We start from the raw sequence: 19,185 nt of genomic DNA on the forward strand, positions 1-19,185 counted from the left end.
GCTGGCCTCTTCTCCCAAGTGACAGGGGACAGGACAAGAGGGAATGGCCTCAAGCTCCGCCAGGGGAGGTTCAGGCTGGACATTAGGAAAAAATTCTTCACAGAAAGGGCCGTTGGGCACTGGCAGAGGCTGCCCAGGGAGGTGGTTGAGTCACCTTCCCTAGAGGTGTTTAAGGGACGGGTGGATGAGGTGCTGAGGGACATGGTTTAGTGTTTGATAGGAACGGTTGGACTCGATGATCCGGTGGGTCTCTTCCAACCTGGTTATTCTATGATTACTCTGTGAACCTGCTGCTTATTTACCAAACATCTGGAATTCAGACTTGAAAGCTGAGTTTGCCCTTTGCAATATCTCTTGGTTTGCGAGTGCTACAATCAGATCTAGGGCTGTTGGAGATTAGCAGTCCTCTGTTATGAGCCCTGTATTTAAAGCAAGAATTTCTTCATCTTTTTTTAGGTTTTAGATCGATTTGAAGACGTTCAGTAACAGGGAGTACAAAAAAGTCCCTTATTAAAAACAAAGCGCACTCGAACCCAACTTTTACATTCAGAGAACCTCTAGCATCAAGCAGAATTCCTAAATTACATACTGATGCCTCCAAACACTTTCTCATGGCAGAGGCATAAAATGCTTTTTACTATGAGCATTTTTACAACATGAAATAAATCATTCCAAGAAACCCTTTCCCAAGCTGGATTTAGACCCTCAGCAGCTGGCTAGCTAGAAAACATAACATGCGTATAAACCTTATGGTATCAAGAATTAGATTTAGCCAACAGAAGAGGCCAGCATTTGAACTGCATGTACCTTTCTTGATCCTAAAGTGTCTAGCCTGCTAGCATAAACCAAAAAAAGAAGCAGAATATTTTGGCTTAGCCTCAGGAACATCCTCCAGCTCCTCTGTGCTGCTTCTGTGACACAAGGCAAATACTGAAATGGTTTAACAATCACTTAATCAGATGCTTCACCCCTGCCAGAAAAGTGAAAAATCACTATGTCTAGCACAAAACTATGTTAAAGTAGTCTATATATAAAATAAATACAAAGAAAAACAAAGGGAAAAAATTAAACACCCACATGTTCTTCATCAGTAAGGGAATTAATTTTCTTCTATATCAATATGATGACCTGAAGATTACTGAGGAAAAGGTAAAAATAAAATCTCCATGGCGCCATTCATGATGCCAACTTTGAGCCTTTTTTTCTGTTCATGAAATCCATAACTTGAAAGAATCTAAATCAGAGATTCATTTCTTTACCTAGTTTTGGATCCCCTTGTTAAGGCACAAAGACTGCAACTATTTCTTGCTAGATAAGAAGCACTTTAAGAAGTCTCTTTTCAGAATGGAGTCTGATTTGCAAACACACATTCATTTTCAGAAATATTTTTCCGAGACAAGCACGTAAAAGCTGCACAAAGTAATCGTTATTAACACAGTTGTTGCCATCATATTATTTATTTTCATGGGCATTCAGTCAGCAGATACCAAGACCTGTATTTCCAATCATATTCAAAGCTATTTCTTTGTCATATATTATTAGAAACAAATGTTTGCTTTACTATTTTATAAGATGTGTGATGATTCCAGTAACTAAAATTGTGATGAAGGCTGATGGAAAATAACCAGCAGGTACAGAAATCTAAATAATTCTACTTCAAGTTCTACGCTGTGAAAATCCTTGCTCTTTTTCTACATAAAATTTACACTAATATCAGTTGTAACTCTGTACAAAGGAAGATTGCAGAATTTTCATACATTGTTGAGGTGAATGTTGCCAGGAGTTATCTAAGTTTTATGCAAATATACACTCTAGGAGAAGCCATCATTCCTTCCACATGGAAATACCTTCTGAATTAATGCAATTTTTCAGCTTCAGAAAACATTTCCTTTTCCCAGTACACTGTTTCTTAACCTTTTCAGACTGATGATACAGAATCGAAGTAAAAATCATTCACGATCAGCTCAGTCAGAATGACATGTGTACATGTGTGAAATAATAATCATAATTTATTTGTGCACAGGTTTGACAAAATGAATTGCAAAAAAAATGTTTTAAAAAAAAAAAATCAGTCTTGAAGGTTAGAAGGTGCAAAAGGAAGTTTTTCTTGGCTTTCTGTTTCAGCTGTGCTTCTCAAACTACACAATCAAGATTTTTCCGCTGCCTAGAAGGATAAAAACTGATTGAGAAAGAGTAACTTAATCTTCTATAGCGAAGATCCCATGAAACTATTTTTTTAGCTCTCTGGTGTTCAACTATATGTGAAGAATTAGCTTCACTTTCTCCTAGGAGAAGGCAAAGATATTGACAATCCCCCTGTAGCACAAGGCTCCTGTTAGATTATGAGCTTCAAGCTAAGGCTGGTTCAGCTTTCCTTTTAAACCAGTTGTCTGCGAAGGCCAGACTGATGATCTGAGTATATCTTGAGCCTGGAACTAAGGGGCAGATTTAGACTGGACATAAGCAAGAATTCCTGCACCATGAGAGTGGTGAGGCCCTGGAACGGGTTGCCCAGGGAAGCTGTGGCTGCCCCATCCCTGGAGGTGTTCAAGGACAGGTTGGATGGGTCTTTGAGCAGCCTGATCCAGTGGGAGGTGTCCCTGCCCATGGCAGGGGGTTGGAACTGGATGGACTTTCAGGTCCCTTCCAACCCAAATTATTCTATGATTCTGTGATTCCAAATAACATGTAACATCATTCAATGTCAGCAGAGGAAATAGTCACATCACCAACGCTGCACACAATCTTAAGTGGTTTGTGGGGTTTTTTTAATCACAACAATGTAAAACAAACATACAAATAATACCATCTGCCTTTGGGATGGCATCCTATTTGTCCAACTAAATTCAGTTGGGTTTTGGGATTTTGTGGATTTTTTTTATTTTGGTTTGTTTGTTTTTTAATCACAGCCCAGGAGAGAGAATTAGTAGATAAAGAAAAAACAGACGCAACAATGCAGTTATGAGTACAGCTGTTTCCTGTACATAAGAGAAATGGAAACAGCTGAACAATGAATTTAATTTATTCTAAATATAAATGGCAAGTGAAGGCCTAGAAAACACTTTTTTTTTTGTAAATTACTGAATAATAATTTATTTTCTTAAAATGCATGTGAGAATATTTTTCTATTAAGACTTCAATGAGATGATCTTTAAGGTCCCTTCCAACCCAAACTATTCTATGATTCTATGATCTTAAATTATCACAAGATACTCTGTAAAAGAAACATACCAAAATTGAGATCCCCTTCTCCTATACATAGCTTATATAGGTCCTAGATCTTTAAATGTCCTCTTCCTGATTTCAACACAACTGAATAAAATGGGAAACTTCATTCCTTGTTATAGACAAAAGTAATGATTTTACTAGTGCCATGTATAACGTTGCAAAGGATACAAATACAAATCACAGAATTTAAAAGAGTTCAAAATCATATCTTCAAATATTTCAAGTATAACTAGACACAGAGAGCCTTCACTGTAGCTAAATCTTTAGCAGGCACGCAGTAGACAACTTTTGCTGTCTGCTCAAATGCAGGAAGCATGACAGTAGAGTAGCAACTTGTTGTTTTAACACAAACACATTGAAAGTCGTTGCTAAAAACTCATGATACTCATCACTTCATGTAAAACCCAGTACAGTTCAATAATAATGCACACTGTGAAAATACTGTAACTTGTTATCCTAAAGATATTAATGTGTAAAATCAAACACATTAGAATCATAGAATAACTAGGTTGGAAGAGACCCACCGGATCATCAAGTCCAACCGTTCCTATCAAACACTAAACCATGTCCCTTAGCACCTCGTCCACCCGTGCCTTAAACACCTCCAGGGAAGGTGACTCAACCCCCTCCCTGGGCAGCCTCTGCCAGTGCCCAATGACCCTTTCCATGAAAAACATTTTCCTAACATCCAGCCTAAACCTCCCCTGGCAGAGCTTGAGGCCATTCCCTCTTGTCCTGCCCCCTGTCACTTGGGAGAAGAGGCCAGCTCCCTCCTCTCCACAACCTCCTCTCAGGTAGTTGTGGAGAGCAATGAGGTCACCCCTCAGCCTCCTCTTCTCCAGGCTAAACACCCCCAGCTCTCTCAGCCGCTCCCAGTGAGAGAGGCTTTAAAATATTCAGGTGGTTACAAACTCTACGCTTTGCAGATTATTTTGTTTTAAAAATTATCTAGTGTAACTCACTTGCGTATTTCCTTCTGCTCTAAGCATAAAAAAGGTTCAATATTTACAGACTACACAGTGCAGAAGGATAGCAAGACATTGCTATGCAAATTGAAAAAGCATCCACAAAGATGAAAAATCAAATCACTTCGCTTAGAAAGTGGTAGCGTAAATGTTAAAAAAAAAAAAAAAAAAAAAGAAAGGTATATCAGTAATACTCTGAGCAAGAACAAGCTTCATACAAGCAGTGGTTTTACCAGAACCTATTATTTAAATGTTAGAAAAGAAGTTCACACAGCCACACAAACATGACTATTTCTGAAAACCAAGCTGCTGGCATACGAACAGGTCAAAGCAGAAAAATCAGAGCTTAACACTTTATTTTCATTAAATTTTCTATATAGGACTGAATAAATCAGCATTATGTTAATTCCTTCAGATAGCAATTATTAATCATTAAGATTATTGCTCCTGCTATCAACTATTTAACTATTTCAATGCTATATATACAGAACTTTTCACAGTTGTTTGTTCGAATTAGAAAGAAGCAATATTAAAATAAGGCAACAAATTTTATCATGTGTTATTGTTTCTTTAAAACTGTCTGAATCATATGATTTGATGTGTACTTTGCTTCCTTAGACCACTTCAAATTTTTGTTACTGATAACTGTTCCTCTAATACATACAGCAACAAAACATTAAAGACTACAGAACTTGTAAAAATCATTGCTAACAGTGGTGAAAGTGCCAGTTTTCAGTGTGGATTACTAAATGTTAAGATTAGTGAAATGACAATTAGTAAAATTCTCTGCAGTTATTAATATGCCTGTAATAATTTCCCACTAGCTACCAAGGGAGATGTTTACATTCAGAGCCAGAGCTGTCCAGATGGAACATCATCAATATTAAGACATACTGGCACGTTTAAGGTATTTTTCTGAACTATCTACTGTCCAGATTCTTTATTTTAACAAAAAAGAAAAAAACAAGTAAAAAAGCCAAACAAACAAAAAGCTCTTTCCCCTAAACCCCAAAAGTGTAATATTAACCAGAGAGCACCAAAACTGTTAATACCTGAAATAAATCCTGAAACACACTAATACTGACATACCTGAAAAAGCCATTTTTTGTCCTCTCAGAAAGCAAGAGGTTTTTTGTTGCTTTGTCAATTATTTATTTATATTTCTTATATTTCCTAAATTCGACTGAAAATTTTTGTGTATTTTATGAGCAAATACAAATATTTTAATGGTACCATTTGTTTTGATTGCAAAAATATTCAAAACTTTTTACTTAAAAATCAATTAAATCCATCTGCAACTCTTAATTATATTAAAACCCCTTCTATTTTTAGTGGACATCAATTTCTGTGTGGATAAATGAGTTACATGCTGCAACATTCTTGCAACTTTGCTAAAAATTTTGCACAAACTAGTTTCTTCTCAGAGAAGGACAAAATTATGTTGGCTTCTTAGCCTGAAAATAATCTTAATCTTCCAACACTTGGATTTATTTTCAAGACAATATTTAAATGGTAGAAGATTCCCAGTCTTCTGACAGAGTCAGATAGCATCTATGTATTGGATGTTTGAACTATTAACTGTTTAACTTAACAGAAGGACAAGTGTAGGAAAAGAACCCAATGTTCACTTTAAGATATACTAATAAGTCCCCTCTAAACTTGTTTTTTACTTGAAACATTAGTTTTACTAATTAAAAGAAAATCACTTCACTAAGGTTGGTGTTCCTAGCTTGAACCCAGCAAGTCTAACAAGGAACAACAACTTCTTGTGCCAGTTACTTGCAAAAAGTAATGGGTGAGCTTGATTCTAACTTGAGGCGCATATCAGAGCCCAAAAGAGACCTGAGATGCTAAGGAAGAATCTGAACCACCTGGACAAATTCTTAGGAAAAAACCATTGAAGGAAAGTACATAAGAAAGAAAGAAAACAGAGGAAGCACCAGAAAGCGCACAGCAGTCTGTGCCAGATCATCAAACAATCCCCAAGTTCATTTTTAGTTCCTCTAAACTGCAACTATTCTGGCTGCAACAGGTCACAAGGAATAAAAATATGAAGAAAATCTCTCTGCATTGGTATCATGAGCTTTTCATATATTTAATACATTGTGTGCAATACCTGCAGTATAGTATTTGTCTGGTTCTCCAGTGCATGCAAAGACCTTCTCATTAGTAGTAGACTTGGTCATCTCTCTGAGTGCCCTTGTATGCTTTTGATGGAAATCTCTACAGAAGATAACTCCAGTAAGTTCTAATACACCTCAGTATGTAGCTTTTGGATCTACAGTTGCCCCACTGCACGAATATACCTAAAAAGACTCAGACATCTACATAAAGGTAGGAATGGGGGAATAGTTCCAGTTCATTCTTTGGGAGGTTCACTCTTAGAGACTCAGAAGGTCCTCACAGAAGGAATATAAGGATTTTCACAGAAAGCATACAAGTTTTTCCACAGCAATAAAAAAGTTTTGCCCAGCAGTGTACTCAGTTTCTGATACAGTAACTAAAAAGTTAATAAAAAATAAAAATGAAGAAATTATTTATAATGACCTGCCCCTAGGGGAAGTATCTTCTTTATCTATTAAAGGATATGTTGATATTTGTTTGTTTAAAAACATATTTTGATAACAACTGGACTTTCTTCTATGTCAAACCTGTCAAAACATTTTTACTCTTCCTTGAAACATCTAGGGCTAATTGAATTTGAATTCGATCTCAGATGTCACTTCACAGTAGCCGGTTCCATGACTACTTGCCATTCTTTTATACTTGTTCCACTTTTTAATAGTTCCTTGGTCTGGATATATTATGCAACTGGAACACACAGTTTCCATGCTCCCTCCCATGGAAAATAGGATGCATAATTTGCTACAGCGTTAGGGAAATGCAGTGGTTGCATTCTATTGTAGGTTAAATTACATGGAGCAAACCATCTCAATATTCATTCATGTGGGATTGCTCCTTGCGTACCTTGCCAAGTTCACTCTGTATCTCTAGATTCCTCTTTGCTATATTCCTTTCTGCTGGTGGTAGTGAGCAAAAATTCAACTCATTTCTTCAGGCTAGAGTAGTCTAGTATGCACATGACGTTTTCAGGCACTGCATTGTGCTCTCCGTCTCATTCCTTACCAATATTCTTATTTTGCTTGTTTTGTCTATCTGCCATCCTAACTAGAGCCCTTCACTGAACTGTTCATAATGAAACTTGAGCCTTCTTTCCATGATGTTAAAATTAATATAGAACCTAGCAAAGAAGAGACGTATTGTTACTCGGAGCCTTTGTGTATATTGGTATCTTTTATGATGCATGGCCAGACTTAATTACTAAATATTGTGGAACTGAAAGGACATTTGCCACATAATATTTCTAGAAGAACAAGATATGAATAGTACAGTCCGTATGGAGACTGCATGATCAAAGTGAACAATAAGTAGAACTGCCTACTACCTACTCCACAGTCTTTGAAAAATTGCTTAGCATATTCTACCAGTCTCCTAATGAATCAGAAGCTTCTACACAGAGAACATTCATTACGGAATACTTCTAAAGAAATTAAAAATTGCTATCAGCATCACAATAACAGGAGAGAAAGCTTAAAACCTACAGCAAGGCTAACCTAAGTTTTCTCTACCATGCATATCCTAACAAAATTCCACACATCTGTTTCTTAAAGTGATAAGAACCCAACAAGCTCACAAGACGATCAACTGAGGTTCAGAACAAAGGCCCCCAATAACAGCCAGCAGCAGACACTTGGAGAAATGCATTTTTCCATGTTCTCTCTAGTTTTCAGATAGAAGTTTTTAAGGGGAAACAGAACATAAAATGACACTTCACTTGGATACCATAATCTATAGCTTCTAATGGCTAAAGGATTTCCTGAAACAAGTTATATCTTTTATTTTTACTTTCTTCTATCGAAACAGGAGATAGACTGAAATGCCGAACAGGGCCAGACCTTGTGTTAATTCTTCTCAGACATCACTAGAGCCCCAACCCTGCCATTCAGTTGCATTCCTTTTGCACCATATTCTCCAAACCTATGTTTCCAGATAACGTTTGTGCTGTCAAAGACTACATATATAATCATAGAATCACCAGGTTGGAAAAGACCTCTTGGATCATCCAGTCCAACCATTCCTATCTGTCACTAAACCATGTCCCTGAGCATCTTGTCTACCCTTCTTTTAAACACCTCCAGGGATGGGGACTCCACCACCGCCCTTGAGCAGCCTCTGCCAGTGCCCCATGACCCTTTCTGTGAAAAACGTTTTCCTCATGTCCAGTCTGAATCTTCCCTGGAGCAGCTTGAGGCCTTTCTCTCTCATCCTGTCCCCTGTCACTTGGGAGAAGAGCCCAGCTCCCTCCTCTCTATAACCTCCTTTCAGGTAGTTGTAGAGAGCAATGAGGTCTCCCCTCAGCCTGCTCTTTTCCAGGCTAAACAACCTCAGCTCTCTCAACCATTCCTCATAATATATAAAAGTATATTCACAAAAGTTCAGCACTGTCCATTTATCTTCAAGAAGTAAAGAAACTGAATAATTACAAAACAGAGGCAAAAGTCATGAACAGAAGTGGCATATCGCTACTGGAGGATATTAAAAAGCCTGGAAGAAAAGCTTTCATTTGCATAGGCTTTGAGAAGACCGAGTGGTATACTGAAAATCTTAGCTTAACATATTTGTTTGCTGCTTTCATAATACAGAAAATCACATTTGTAGATATAGTCCTTTCAAAAACTTCTGTGGATAATATCCAGGAATTAAAAAGAAGAGAAACTTCTCCTTGAAGATTAATGTGGATGACTATTCCTGAAACTGGTGCTGTCATGGTTACATCAGTCTTTCTAACAGAGAACTTTAACAGTTAAAGACTGAGCTAGACACATGTCTATAAAATGCCACCTTCACCTAAAATCTGGGCAGGAAAAAAACCACCAAAACCAATCCAACAGTGTTTACCATAACAAATGCAGATTATTTCCACAAAAGATGACCACTGTCATCTGCCTGAAAACATGTCATTGCGGCTCTTGAATTTCCAGGAGATGGAACGGTTTCAAAGCAGCTACACTTAATAGAATTTCTTAGAGCCTCCTGGTCTACAACATCTCAAACTGACAGGAATGGTAGCTGGCATGCTTGTCAACAACAGAGCAAAATCATGATTTTTGGAACAGAACACATATACCTTTGCAGCTCATGCAAAAGACTGATTCTCAAACTAAGACCTCAGTCTTGTCCAGCTCCTGCTCTTTGGATGGGCTACAAAGGAGGACATGACATTTATCTATGGATGCACAAATCCCACAGGCAAGACTGTGACATGTGAAATCTGTATTCTGACAATTTATATCTCCCTTCCGTATTTGATATTTTTTCCCCCTCTATAAAGCATGCACACAGATTGTCCCACACGTGTGCAACAACATCTGTGCAGACAAACGCGGTTCCCAAATGTGCAGCACTAACTGCTAAAAACTTTGCAAGGTGGCCCTAGCAAAGAACTCTGTTTTAAACGGTCATTTCCTATTACACTTTGGTATGCTGGTAAACTAGGGCAAAACTTCTGGTTTTGAAAGGGGAGCGATGGTTGGACAAAGGATGAACCATTACAAGAACAGTGCTATTGACCAACCTGACAATCAGAATTTGTGGCTTGCTTACACTTCCACTCTGCCACCTTTCTTGTAAAAAACAGATGTTGTTCAGACACCCACCGCTAGCTGCCTGGAGGTTTATCAATAAAAGGCATCAACAGCTTCAGAGGAACTCGGAAGCAATAAGACGTGAAGCCTTGTCTTCCTCTCTCCCAAGTCAGGGAGATTTTTCCACATCTACTATTTCATGAACAAGTCTCTGCTCAACACCATGGAAATTAATAGAGGAGGTCTACACCATGGTACACCCATCCTACAATTCTGCAAATTCATCTTAATATACAGAAGTGTATTAATGTACTTAGTGAACTTTGAGTTTTTCTGAAAAGGAAGAGAAAAAAGGAACCTGGAAACAAATGGTTTTCTTTGAATTTGTCTCAGATACTCTGTGCCTTGTAGTTTGCATTTTGGGTATCTCAAATTTCTGAAGAAGGCTACCAAGAAAAGTCAGAAATGCCAATTAAAACATATCAAAAAGTTTTTTTTACTTCTTTCCTAGTTTTGTATGTAACTCAATTAGTTTACTATGAAACCATATTCAAATTTATAGAACGTTCTAGAAGAAAAATGATATATTTTACTGTTTGCGTTGGGTTTTTTCTGTTTTGATTTACACAACAAAGATGGGAAGTTTCTTTCAGAACGGCCTTCTAAAAATCTAAAGCCATATCTATTGTGCAACTACTTCAACACAAAAATCACACAGAAAACTTCTGTGAGTGTTCAATATTGGATCAGAAATTGTGGTAATCTGACAAGGAAAAAAAATAAATTTAATCTTGTCACTAGTCTATGCTGATGTTAATGTCAGTATTTTTAATATTGAGGTAGAGAATTAATAAATTAGCATTCTACTAATACTATATTTGAGGGGAGTATATGGTGATCCAGGAGATATTAACACCCAGGAAAATTGATTTCTACTCAACTAAAACCTGAGTGTTACATTCTTGAGGACTATTTCTACAGCAATACATATAATTGGGTTTTGATTGTGGGTTTTTAGTCACGTTAAAAAAAAAAATCTATTACTGATTTTTTTTGAATTCCCTTTTTACAAAATCCATGTACATTTATTAAAATAGGCAAAGCTGAATAGGTAGGAAAGAGCAGCAATAAATAGAAAGGAGAATTATTGCTATAAAGCAGGCAGAATGTAATACAACAGAACTAATAAAATACATAACTTAAAAAAAGCTAGAAAACCTCATCATAAAAGGCACGTCTCATGAATGGCAAACAAACACCTGCCTTATTTCTCCTTTTTCTATATGTATCTGCTACTATAAATTTATCAAATATAGGACAAAATAATAAATAAACAAATCACAAACTGACTGCTTATTAAAGGAATGCAAAGTCAAAAAATCCTCTAAAACAGTTATTTGTCAGTAAGTAACAAAGTTAAAGGTTTCAAAACTTCAACTTTCAGGCTTCATCTATTAATTTCTCCCTCCTAAACTTATAAAACATTAAAAGTTTCAATTGTTTCTCAGTAAAATATTTAAGATATAAAGTTGAATATCTTTAGGAATGGACTAGAAGCCATATTTTTTTTTTTTAACTAATATACTTTGCTCCTGCATCTACATTTGCTCTATCAGACTAAATTTCTTAGAAAGAATCCAGATGATTGATTTGAATCTGAGGTCAGCTTTTTGACATTTTCTTTATAAAAGCACTAATACTAATAAATAAACAAGAACAGTCTGTTTCCTCCATAATGGCCTGCTTTAAAAATCATAATCTTATTAATTCAACATTCATTTAGGCAAATTGAGGGTCTCACTTTGGTATTTAATTAGTCAGTCAGAAAAAAGTAAACAAGTCACCAAACACCTTCACATGGGCACCTATTTGCACTGCGTAACAGTTATTGCTTAATTATCTTTGTTTCAAAAGCAACATTTATACACTTCACCTGCTAAAGAGTGTTAACCTCTCAGTTCTCTGCAAATGCAGCATCAAATATGAAAATATTTTCTCATTTCCCTTTTATGCCCGATTTCTTTGCTTTCCATCCTCAAAGTGATGTCCTTAAACGCGCCTTCACACTTTCGCTTACCCCAAATTAGTTTAACAAACACACAGAAGAATAAGAAGTAAATATTTCAACTTTTCTCTAATGGAATATTTCCTGCCTGGAGCACATACTGTGTTTCATTCAGCTTAATTGAATTGATTTTGCATATCTAACATAGGGAAAGAATTTTTCATTGGTTGTCATCATTTGGATACCGCCTCCAATCTATTGTACATGTGTATCATTTGAGTCAAGTGTTCACTATAGCTGCTTTAAAAAATATTAATAGGAAAGCATACTCACCTTCAGGCTCCCCACAGAGTGTACACTGTGATTCTGCAAAGAACAAGAGATAAATTATAAGTTTCTTCATTTTAAGATCTATCACAATTGCATCCAAATTTAACAAACCCCATAGAATTTGAAGTTAGCATGAAAAATGCAATTCTATTTTCAGCACCGATTTTTTAGCAGCTGCAAAATAACTTTCAGAGAAAGAATTTTTGCAGGAAGAAGGATCTTAAAATAGAATTACATAAACGTCTAGTTACATTTATGTAACTATCACCTTCATAGACTTCAGATGACTGCATTCATGTAGCATCGCTTCAACATGACTTTTTTTGTATTTGTCGATGTACAATATTGCAGTGACAACATTCACTCAAATAAAAAGTTTAAGCCTCCTAATATTTTATTACAGGTGGTAGCAAACACTGAGAGTGACAGAGTTGTTATATTCCTTTCTCATAAAAGACTCCCAAGCAAGAAGACTAAGTCAAATAGTCAATGTAAATGACATAAATGACATATATTGAGGTATAGAAACAAAGGAAATAAAACTCCATCATAAGAAACAGATGGTCTCTAGATGTGCAATTACTATTTTATTCCACACCACTATTTGGAAGTTCGCTGTCTTAAAAACTATTTTGCATAAGGTACAGATATGTACACACACAGAGGAACTATTTTAAAGTATCCCTTGAGACTGAGCTGCTTCAGGTGTCAGTATCAAGCTGTGGAACAAAGCTATTGCTCAGAATCCAAATACCAGAATGAATTGAAATCACAGGGAATGTAATCAAGTCAGCAGATAATTCTGAAATACTGGGGAAAGACCTCCTAGAACAAGACACTTCAGTATTTTTTAAATAACAAATCTCTGAAATCTCCCCTTTAACACTTGGCTAAAAAATGACATCTGTAACAGCATCAAGTATGCTGAAACAAATCTATAGATTTGTGGGATGTGTCCCTGCCCCTTGCAGGAGGATGAAACTAAATGATCTTTAAGGTCCTTTCCAACCCAAACTAGTCTATGATTCAATGATCTTTGCAGGCACACCCGCACAAAAGTGTGTGTTTATGTTTTTACATCAATTCAGTATAGAAAGCAGTTTAACATGCCTGGTTATATACAAATCCAATTCATAGAATCATAGAATAACCAGGTTGGAAGAGACCCACTGGATCATCGAGTCCAACCGTTAAAGCACGCTGAAGTTAGCTCCAGCCTTGCATGAGAAACAGGTGATTGGACTTGAGATGTGAGCTTGACTTGAAGGCAAAAAAGCCAGAAGCAGGCTATAAACACAAACACTGAGTAGATGAACATCTGTGGTACCAGTGTGACATTGCCACTTATTTAGAAGTGCTTCCTCCATACAGATAAGAGGCTATCTCACAGTAACCCATGGTTTTCACTTGACCCTATATCTTTCATAAATTTTAAAAACATTAATCATTGTATTTTTAACCAATTAGATGTTGTAGTGCATCTCAAAGAAAGGAATGAGAAAAAAAAATCTTTTTATCCAGGCAATTTTGCTGCCCATAGGTGGATTGCAGCTTTTACAACAGCATGAAGTTGCACAAAAGAGAAGAATTAATTTTGATGTAGTTCAGCACTATGAAACGCGTAGCTGAACCGCCTATTGCTAGAACCACTACTGTCCCCAGCAGATCTGACAAACTGAAAACAACACCCCAGCGGCAAGCTTCAGAAAGCCCCCAGTGAAAATCATGAAAAGCCTAGTCTCGGATAACACAGATCTGTTTCTTTCACTGCTGGATGAAAAATGCACTTCCCACAATATGAAGTGATGCAGAGGAAGCAGCTCAAAGGATTTTATTTTTCACTTTTAATTCAAAGACTTTCTGAGGTTTTACTGAGAGGGGCTGCCTGTGTGTGTGCAGTTTATTATCCTGATTGAGAAGGAAGAACAAGTTACAACTTGGTTTCTGAACTTCTGACTTTCTGCTGATCCTCCACGTCCTCTTAACCACTGCTTCACTGTTTTCTCACAATCCAAAGAACCTGCCTGACATTTTTGGCAGCTCTAACCACCCTCTTCCAAAGGTCCCCACGCAACAGTCACTAACGTAAATTAGTGCCAATATTGCAAATCTGCAGCAGGGTAGATAGCCTAAGAACTAAATAAGTCTTGCAGTTATTACTGGTGCCAGAAAGTTGTTCAAAAGCTAGCTAAGCGTCAACACTATCCTTGCCAGACCACTGATTTATTTATTTTACTTTTTTTTTTACTTCTTTCAGGTGTTTAAGGTCTCCTGTTTATGGGCAAGCCAGGTGTTTCTTCCTCTACTTTCAGCATCCCTGGGGTGATCTCATGGCAGGTAGAGATATTTGTTTTAATTCATCATTTTATGCCTTCCAGAGGCTAGGAATCATTTCAGACTGACAGCAGCACCTCACTTTTTACACTAGTATGCAGCAGACTCAGTGGATGTGGATGATTCACCAGTAAGCCTCTGTTTACGAATTTCAGCACTTAGTTTGCTACTGTGGGGGAGGAATAGATACCCTTTTTGTTGTGCTTGACACATACAGATCAAGTGAAAAATGAAAACACAACCACTTCTACTAGACTCATGAACAACATGAAAGGGAGGTTGTATGGCAAGCACCGTTTTCCACAGAACCTCTGCTTGTTTGAGAAAGAAACAATTAAGCCTACTAAATTCACACATTTTATGGTAATCATTGAGAGATTGCATGTCCTCCGTTTCCAAGAATAAAATCATATAAAACATATGCATCACACTAAAATATTCATAGGTTTACTTTATGCAGAAACACAGAGAGCTTCTTTACAGGATTTTAAGATATATCCTGAACTTATTTTAACTTGTTTTCTCTGTAAGGAAGTTGCGGTATCTTTCATAGAATCACAGAACAGTTTGGGTTGGAAGGGATCTTAAAGCCCATCCAGTTCCAACCCCCCTGCCATGGGCAGGGACACCTCCCACTGGATCAGGCTGCCCATCCAACCTGTCCTTGAACACCTCCAGGGACGGGGCAGCCACAGCTTCCCTGGGCAACCTGGGCGAGGGCCTTGCCACCTTCATCGTGAAGAAATTGCTCCTTATTTTTAATCTAAATCTGCTCCTCTCCGGTTTATACCCATTGCTCATGTCCTATCACTACAAGCCTTTGTAAACAGACCCTCCCCAGCTTTCTTGTAGCCCCGTCAGGTACTGAAAGGTCACAATAACATCTCCTCAGAGCCTTCTCATCTCTGGGCTGAATAAGCCCAACTCTCTCAGCCTGTCCTCACATGGGAGGTGCTCCAGCCCTCTGATCATCCTTGAAGCCTCCTCTGGACCCAAGGGAACTTTCTGGAAGATAGTTTAATACTAAATACCTCTACTAATTTGGAAATATTCTAATTTAAATTTCACTTCTGGGATCTGAAGACAGCAATTAAGGACATGACCACAGTGTAAAATTTTACCACTCTTTTAGGTGAAAGGAGTGCTTTATGCTGAGATGCACCTCATCTAACATCAAGCATCTCAGCATTAGTGTTCAATATCTAAACTAGTCTTAAAGACTTATTCAGTGAAAGGAGAGCCACCTAACCTGTCTTAGAAACCTATGTTAGCATGAGATAAATCAATAAATTGCTTTTTGCAAGTACCCCCTACTTTTTCTGTGTGCGTTGTAAGCCATCTTAGACTTAAGCTACATCTTCACAATAACAGCAAGAGAGAAGTGTTCATTGTAAGCAAGATCTGGGGGTCATCTAGTTCAGCCTTCCACTGAGAACAAGGCTGTCACCAGCACAAGGTTCAGCTCAGTTAGGGTTGACTTTGATGGTCAAGTCCTGAAAGCCACCGTGGATGGAGATTCCACAGCCTCCCTACTGCTGAACACTATATTCCATGTACAGCCTCACCAACACCAGAGGGAAATAATAACCTCCTCACTCTGATGATCACTCTCATGTCAGCATAGCCCAAAACTAAGTCTATTTGCAGCGAGAACACTGTCGACCCAAATGCAACTTGGTATCCACGTTCCTTCAGGAAAAATTAATAAAGCCTTAGTAAAATCAGTCCCCTGATCTGAGTTTCTTGCCAATTATAACAATGCTGATGTACGGCACAAAGGGTGAAGGAACATGTGGGCTAGTCTGGGTAGACCACAACTGTTCTTTTCAGGACTAGCCAGCCCAGAGATAGACCTAGAATAATAGAATTATAGAATCACTAAAGAGTCACTAAACCATGTCCCTCAGCACCTCAAAGGAATTGTGACTTAAAGGCATCATGAAATCCCAGCCTCAAATGAGTAACTTTGATATGCCCACGATGGATGAAATTATGTTAAACTGAAGGTGCTTACGCTACTGCCTGTCGCGATGAAATAGGAGCAGAGACATGACCCGTTAGTGCATTTCAGACAAGGATACTTCTTAAGCCTCTTTCTCACATTTCCTAGTAATAGATTAAGCCTGTAGGTATCCAAATGTAGGTATCCACCTAAAGTATTGCAATGACAGTTTCACAGGGGGTATTTTTTCTTTTTCGTAAGTCACCAATCAGCTGCACCTAAAGATGCTCATTCTTGCAAGCATTCCTATATGTAACTTCTTTGTCATTGCTCTGAAAAGTAAGATGAGTAAGACGGGAGAGTGTTTGGAGAATTGGGACCCAATAAATCAATAGAATAAGGAAAACCTGTACTTATATTATTAATCTCACTCCATCATTTTGAAATTGTCTAGCCAACAGAATTAATATACCTAGATACCAGAACTTATTAACAAAATAGGTCATAAGAAAGATCTTTTGAAGAAACAAATTTATCATGAAGACACAAGGTCTTTTTCCCTTTCAAATGATACAAAATTTATTTTCTTTTTGATAGTTTTTCTTGTCTAACTGAAAAGACAAGTGAAACTAAAAATAATAAAAGCAGACACATAAATGCCAACAATATTTCTCAAAAAAAAATAAGCTTAACATTCAATTTTAAATTCGAGTGATGACAAATTATTTTGCTAAACACGTTCACCTTTCCTTGCTCTGTATATACTTTTCTTGTATGGTTGATGCAATTACAACATCTACTATAAAGGGCTACAATACAGAAAACAATATATGGCCCAGATGAAAGGCACAAATTAGCCATTATGAATAAATATCAATTCAAAACAAGGAGCATGGGTTAGTATTTGATAGGAATGGTTGCACTCGATGATAAGGTGGGTCTCTTCCAACCTGGTGATTCTATGAAAATACCCATGCAAGCTATATCGTACAATAAGACTAAGACAACACAATATTAGCAGCATTTTAAATCAGTTTAAAGAAAACATCAGATGGTATTTAATAGTTAACCACACTTTAAAGTTTCCTATGCTATCAGTTGGGCTTTACTGAGATTGTGGAGTCCAATCCAGACAAGTGTTTACTGAAAGATAGGGAAGTGACAGTGTGACAAGAAATAACATGCAAAGGTGCAGAGCAGGTCCCAGCAGCTCCACACTCAGAAAACAGATGCAGTCAGCCCTTCTGACTATTCCTCGAGTAATATCATATACCCAGCTTTGTATCCCCATTTCATTTGTATAATAGACCTTTCTGTCGCTCTTTTTATCTGATAGAGCCAGACTCCCTTTGCAGCTCATCCTGTTGCCAAACTTCCCTCTACTATTTTAGATTTTATTTACAAGCATGTACATTATTTATTCATTATGTTTATCTGCCCCCTCCCCCATCAACGTCTATTTACTGAGTGGTCAAAAAAAGATACCCTTGTTATACAATTACCAAACATCGCTGCCTATTTGAATCCAGAATTCAATGAACTAGAGGAAAACTGGAAATTATTCTGGTTTCATGTAGAAATGTGGCTGGTCTCACAGAAAACAATTCTCTTTTTGCTTCTTTTCCCTTTTCATAAATGAAAAATAATTATAATAAGTATTAAAAACAATGAAACGTAGATGAAATTCCAGTGAGGAAATTTAGCAGATGGAACATTGGATTTTGGTTGTAACGGCAAGAAATGCAACCATTTCTGACAGCATTTCATCGATGTGTCTTTACAAGTTTTTACTGATGCCAGTGAAATGGAACTCAGAGACATGGAGTGGCCGTGCATTATATTGAGATTTAGTGCAGCTGAAAAGCAAGGTATAATTCAAGCCTAAACAGTGAGACTTGTAATAATTTTCAGAACTTTAATCCAGTATTTGTATCTAAACACAGCTATAACAGTGCCAACAAAATCTGTATTATGAACTACATTTTCCATTCCTTCTTTTCACGTCTGTTATGGCCTCAAGCTCCGCCAGGGGAGGTTTAGGCTGGACATTAGGAAAAAATTCTTCACAGAAAGGGTCATTGGGCACTGGAACAGGCTGCCCAGGGAGGGGGTTGAGTCACCTTCCCTGGAGGTGTTTAAGGCACGGGTGGACGAGGTGCTGAGGGGCATGGTTTAGTGTTTGATAGGAATGGTTGGACTCGATGATCCGGTGGGTCTCTTCCACCCTGGTTATTCTGTGATTCTGTGGTTTTTCTCTTACAACTTTTGTCTTTATCTGTATCTTTTTCCTCCTGTTGATATCTCACTGTTGTGCGATACCACCAGCTGCAACATTGATGTGATAGACTACAGGATAAACTGCAAGACGCTGTCACTTTCTCTCTCCCATTCACAGTCATCCCCTTTGTTCCATATCAATGCGAGAGCAAATCCTGTGGAGATCAGCTCCACGTTGTCACTCATGCAGGTAAAGCTTTGAGAGACACCTACAAAAACCAAGTAGCCTTTTCTTCTGCAAAGCACAGTTGAACTTCGACAGAAGTTTTTCTAGAACCTCTGATAAGACAGAATATGATGCTGTTCAAGTAAATTATCTCTGTTGTTAAACTATCTTTGCAGCTGAAGAAACTTTTCTTTATATAGCCCAAACTGGCACTGTTTTCGACTATGCAGATGGTGAATAGAATTTTTTATGTACTTAAGAAAAACTAATAATGTCTAATTCTACTCATTATT

At 37.5% G+C, this 19,185-nt stretch overlaps 1 protein-coding gene across 19 annotated transcripts in view; it reads right to left on the reverse strand.

The window, feature by feature from the left end:
• Positions 1 to 19,185, reverse strand: part of DLGAP2 (DLG associated protein 2) — a 478,034-nt gene that overhangs the window by 236,699 nt on the left and 222,150 nt on the right. For all 19 annotated transcript variants that reach the window (XM_069851571.1, XM_069851585.1, XM_069851567.1 and 16 more), the window contains one exon: positions 12,177 to 12,209. In XM_069851571.1, the coding sequence (XP_069707672.1) occupies positions 12,177 to 12,209 (33 nt within the window). The remainder of the gene's footprint in view (positions 1 to 12,176; positions 12,210 to 19,185) is intronic.

This window comes from Phaenicophaeus curvirostris, chromosome 2 (assembly GCF_032191515.1).
Source record: "Phaenicophaeus curvirostris isolate KB17595 chromosome 2, BPBGC_Pcur_1.0, whole genome shotgun sequence".
NCBI classification, from domain to species: Eukaryota; Metazoa; Chordata; class Aves; order Cuculiformes; family Cuculidae; genus Phaenicophaeus; species Phaenicophaeus curvirostris.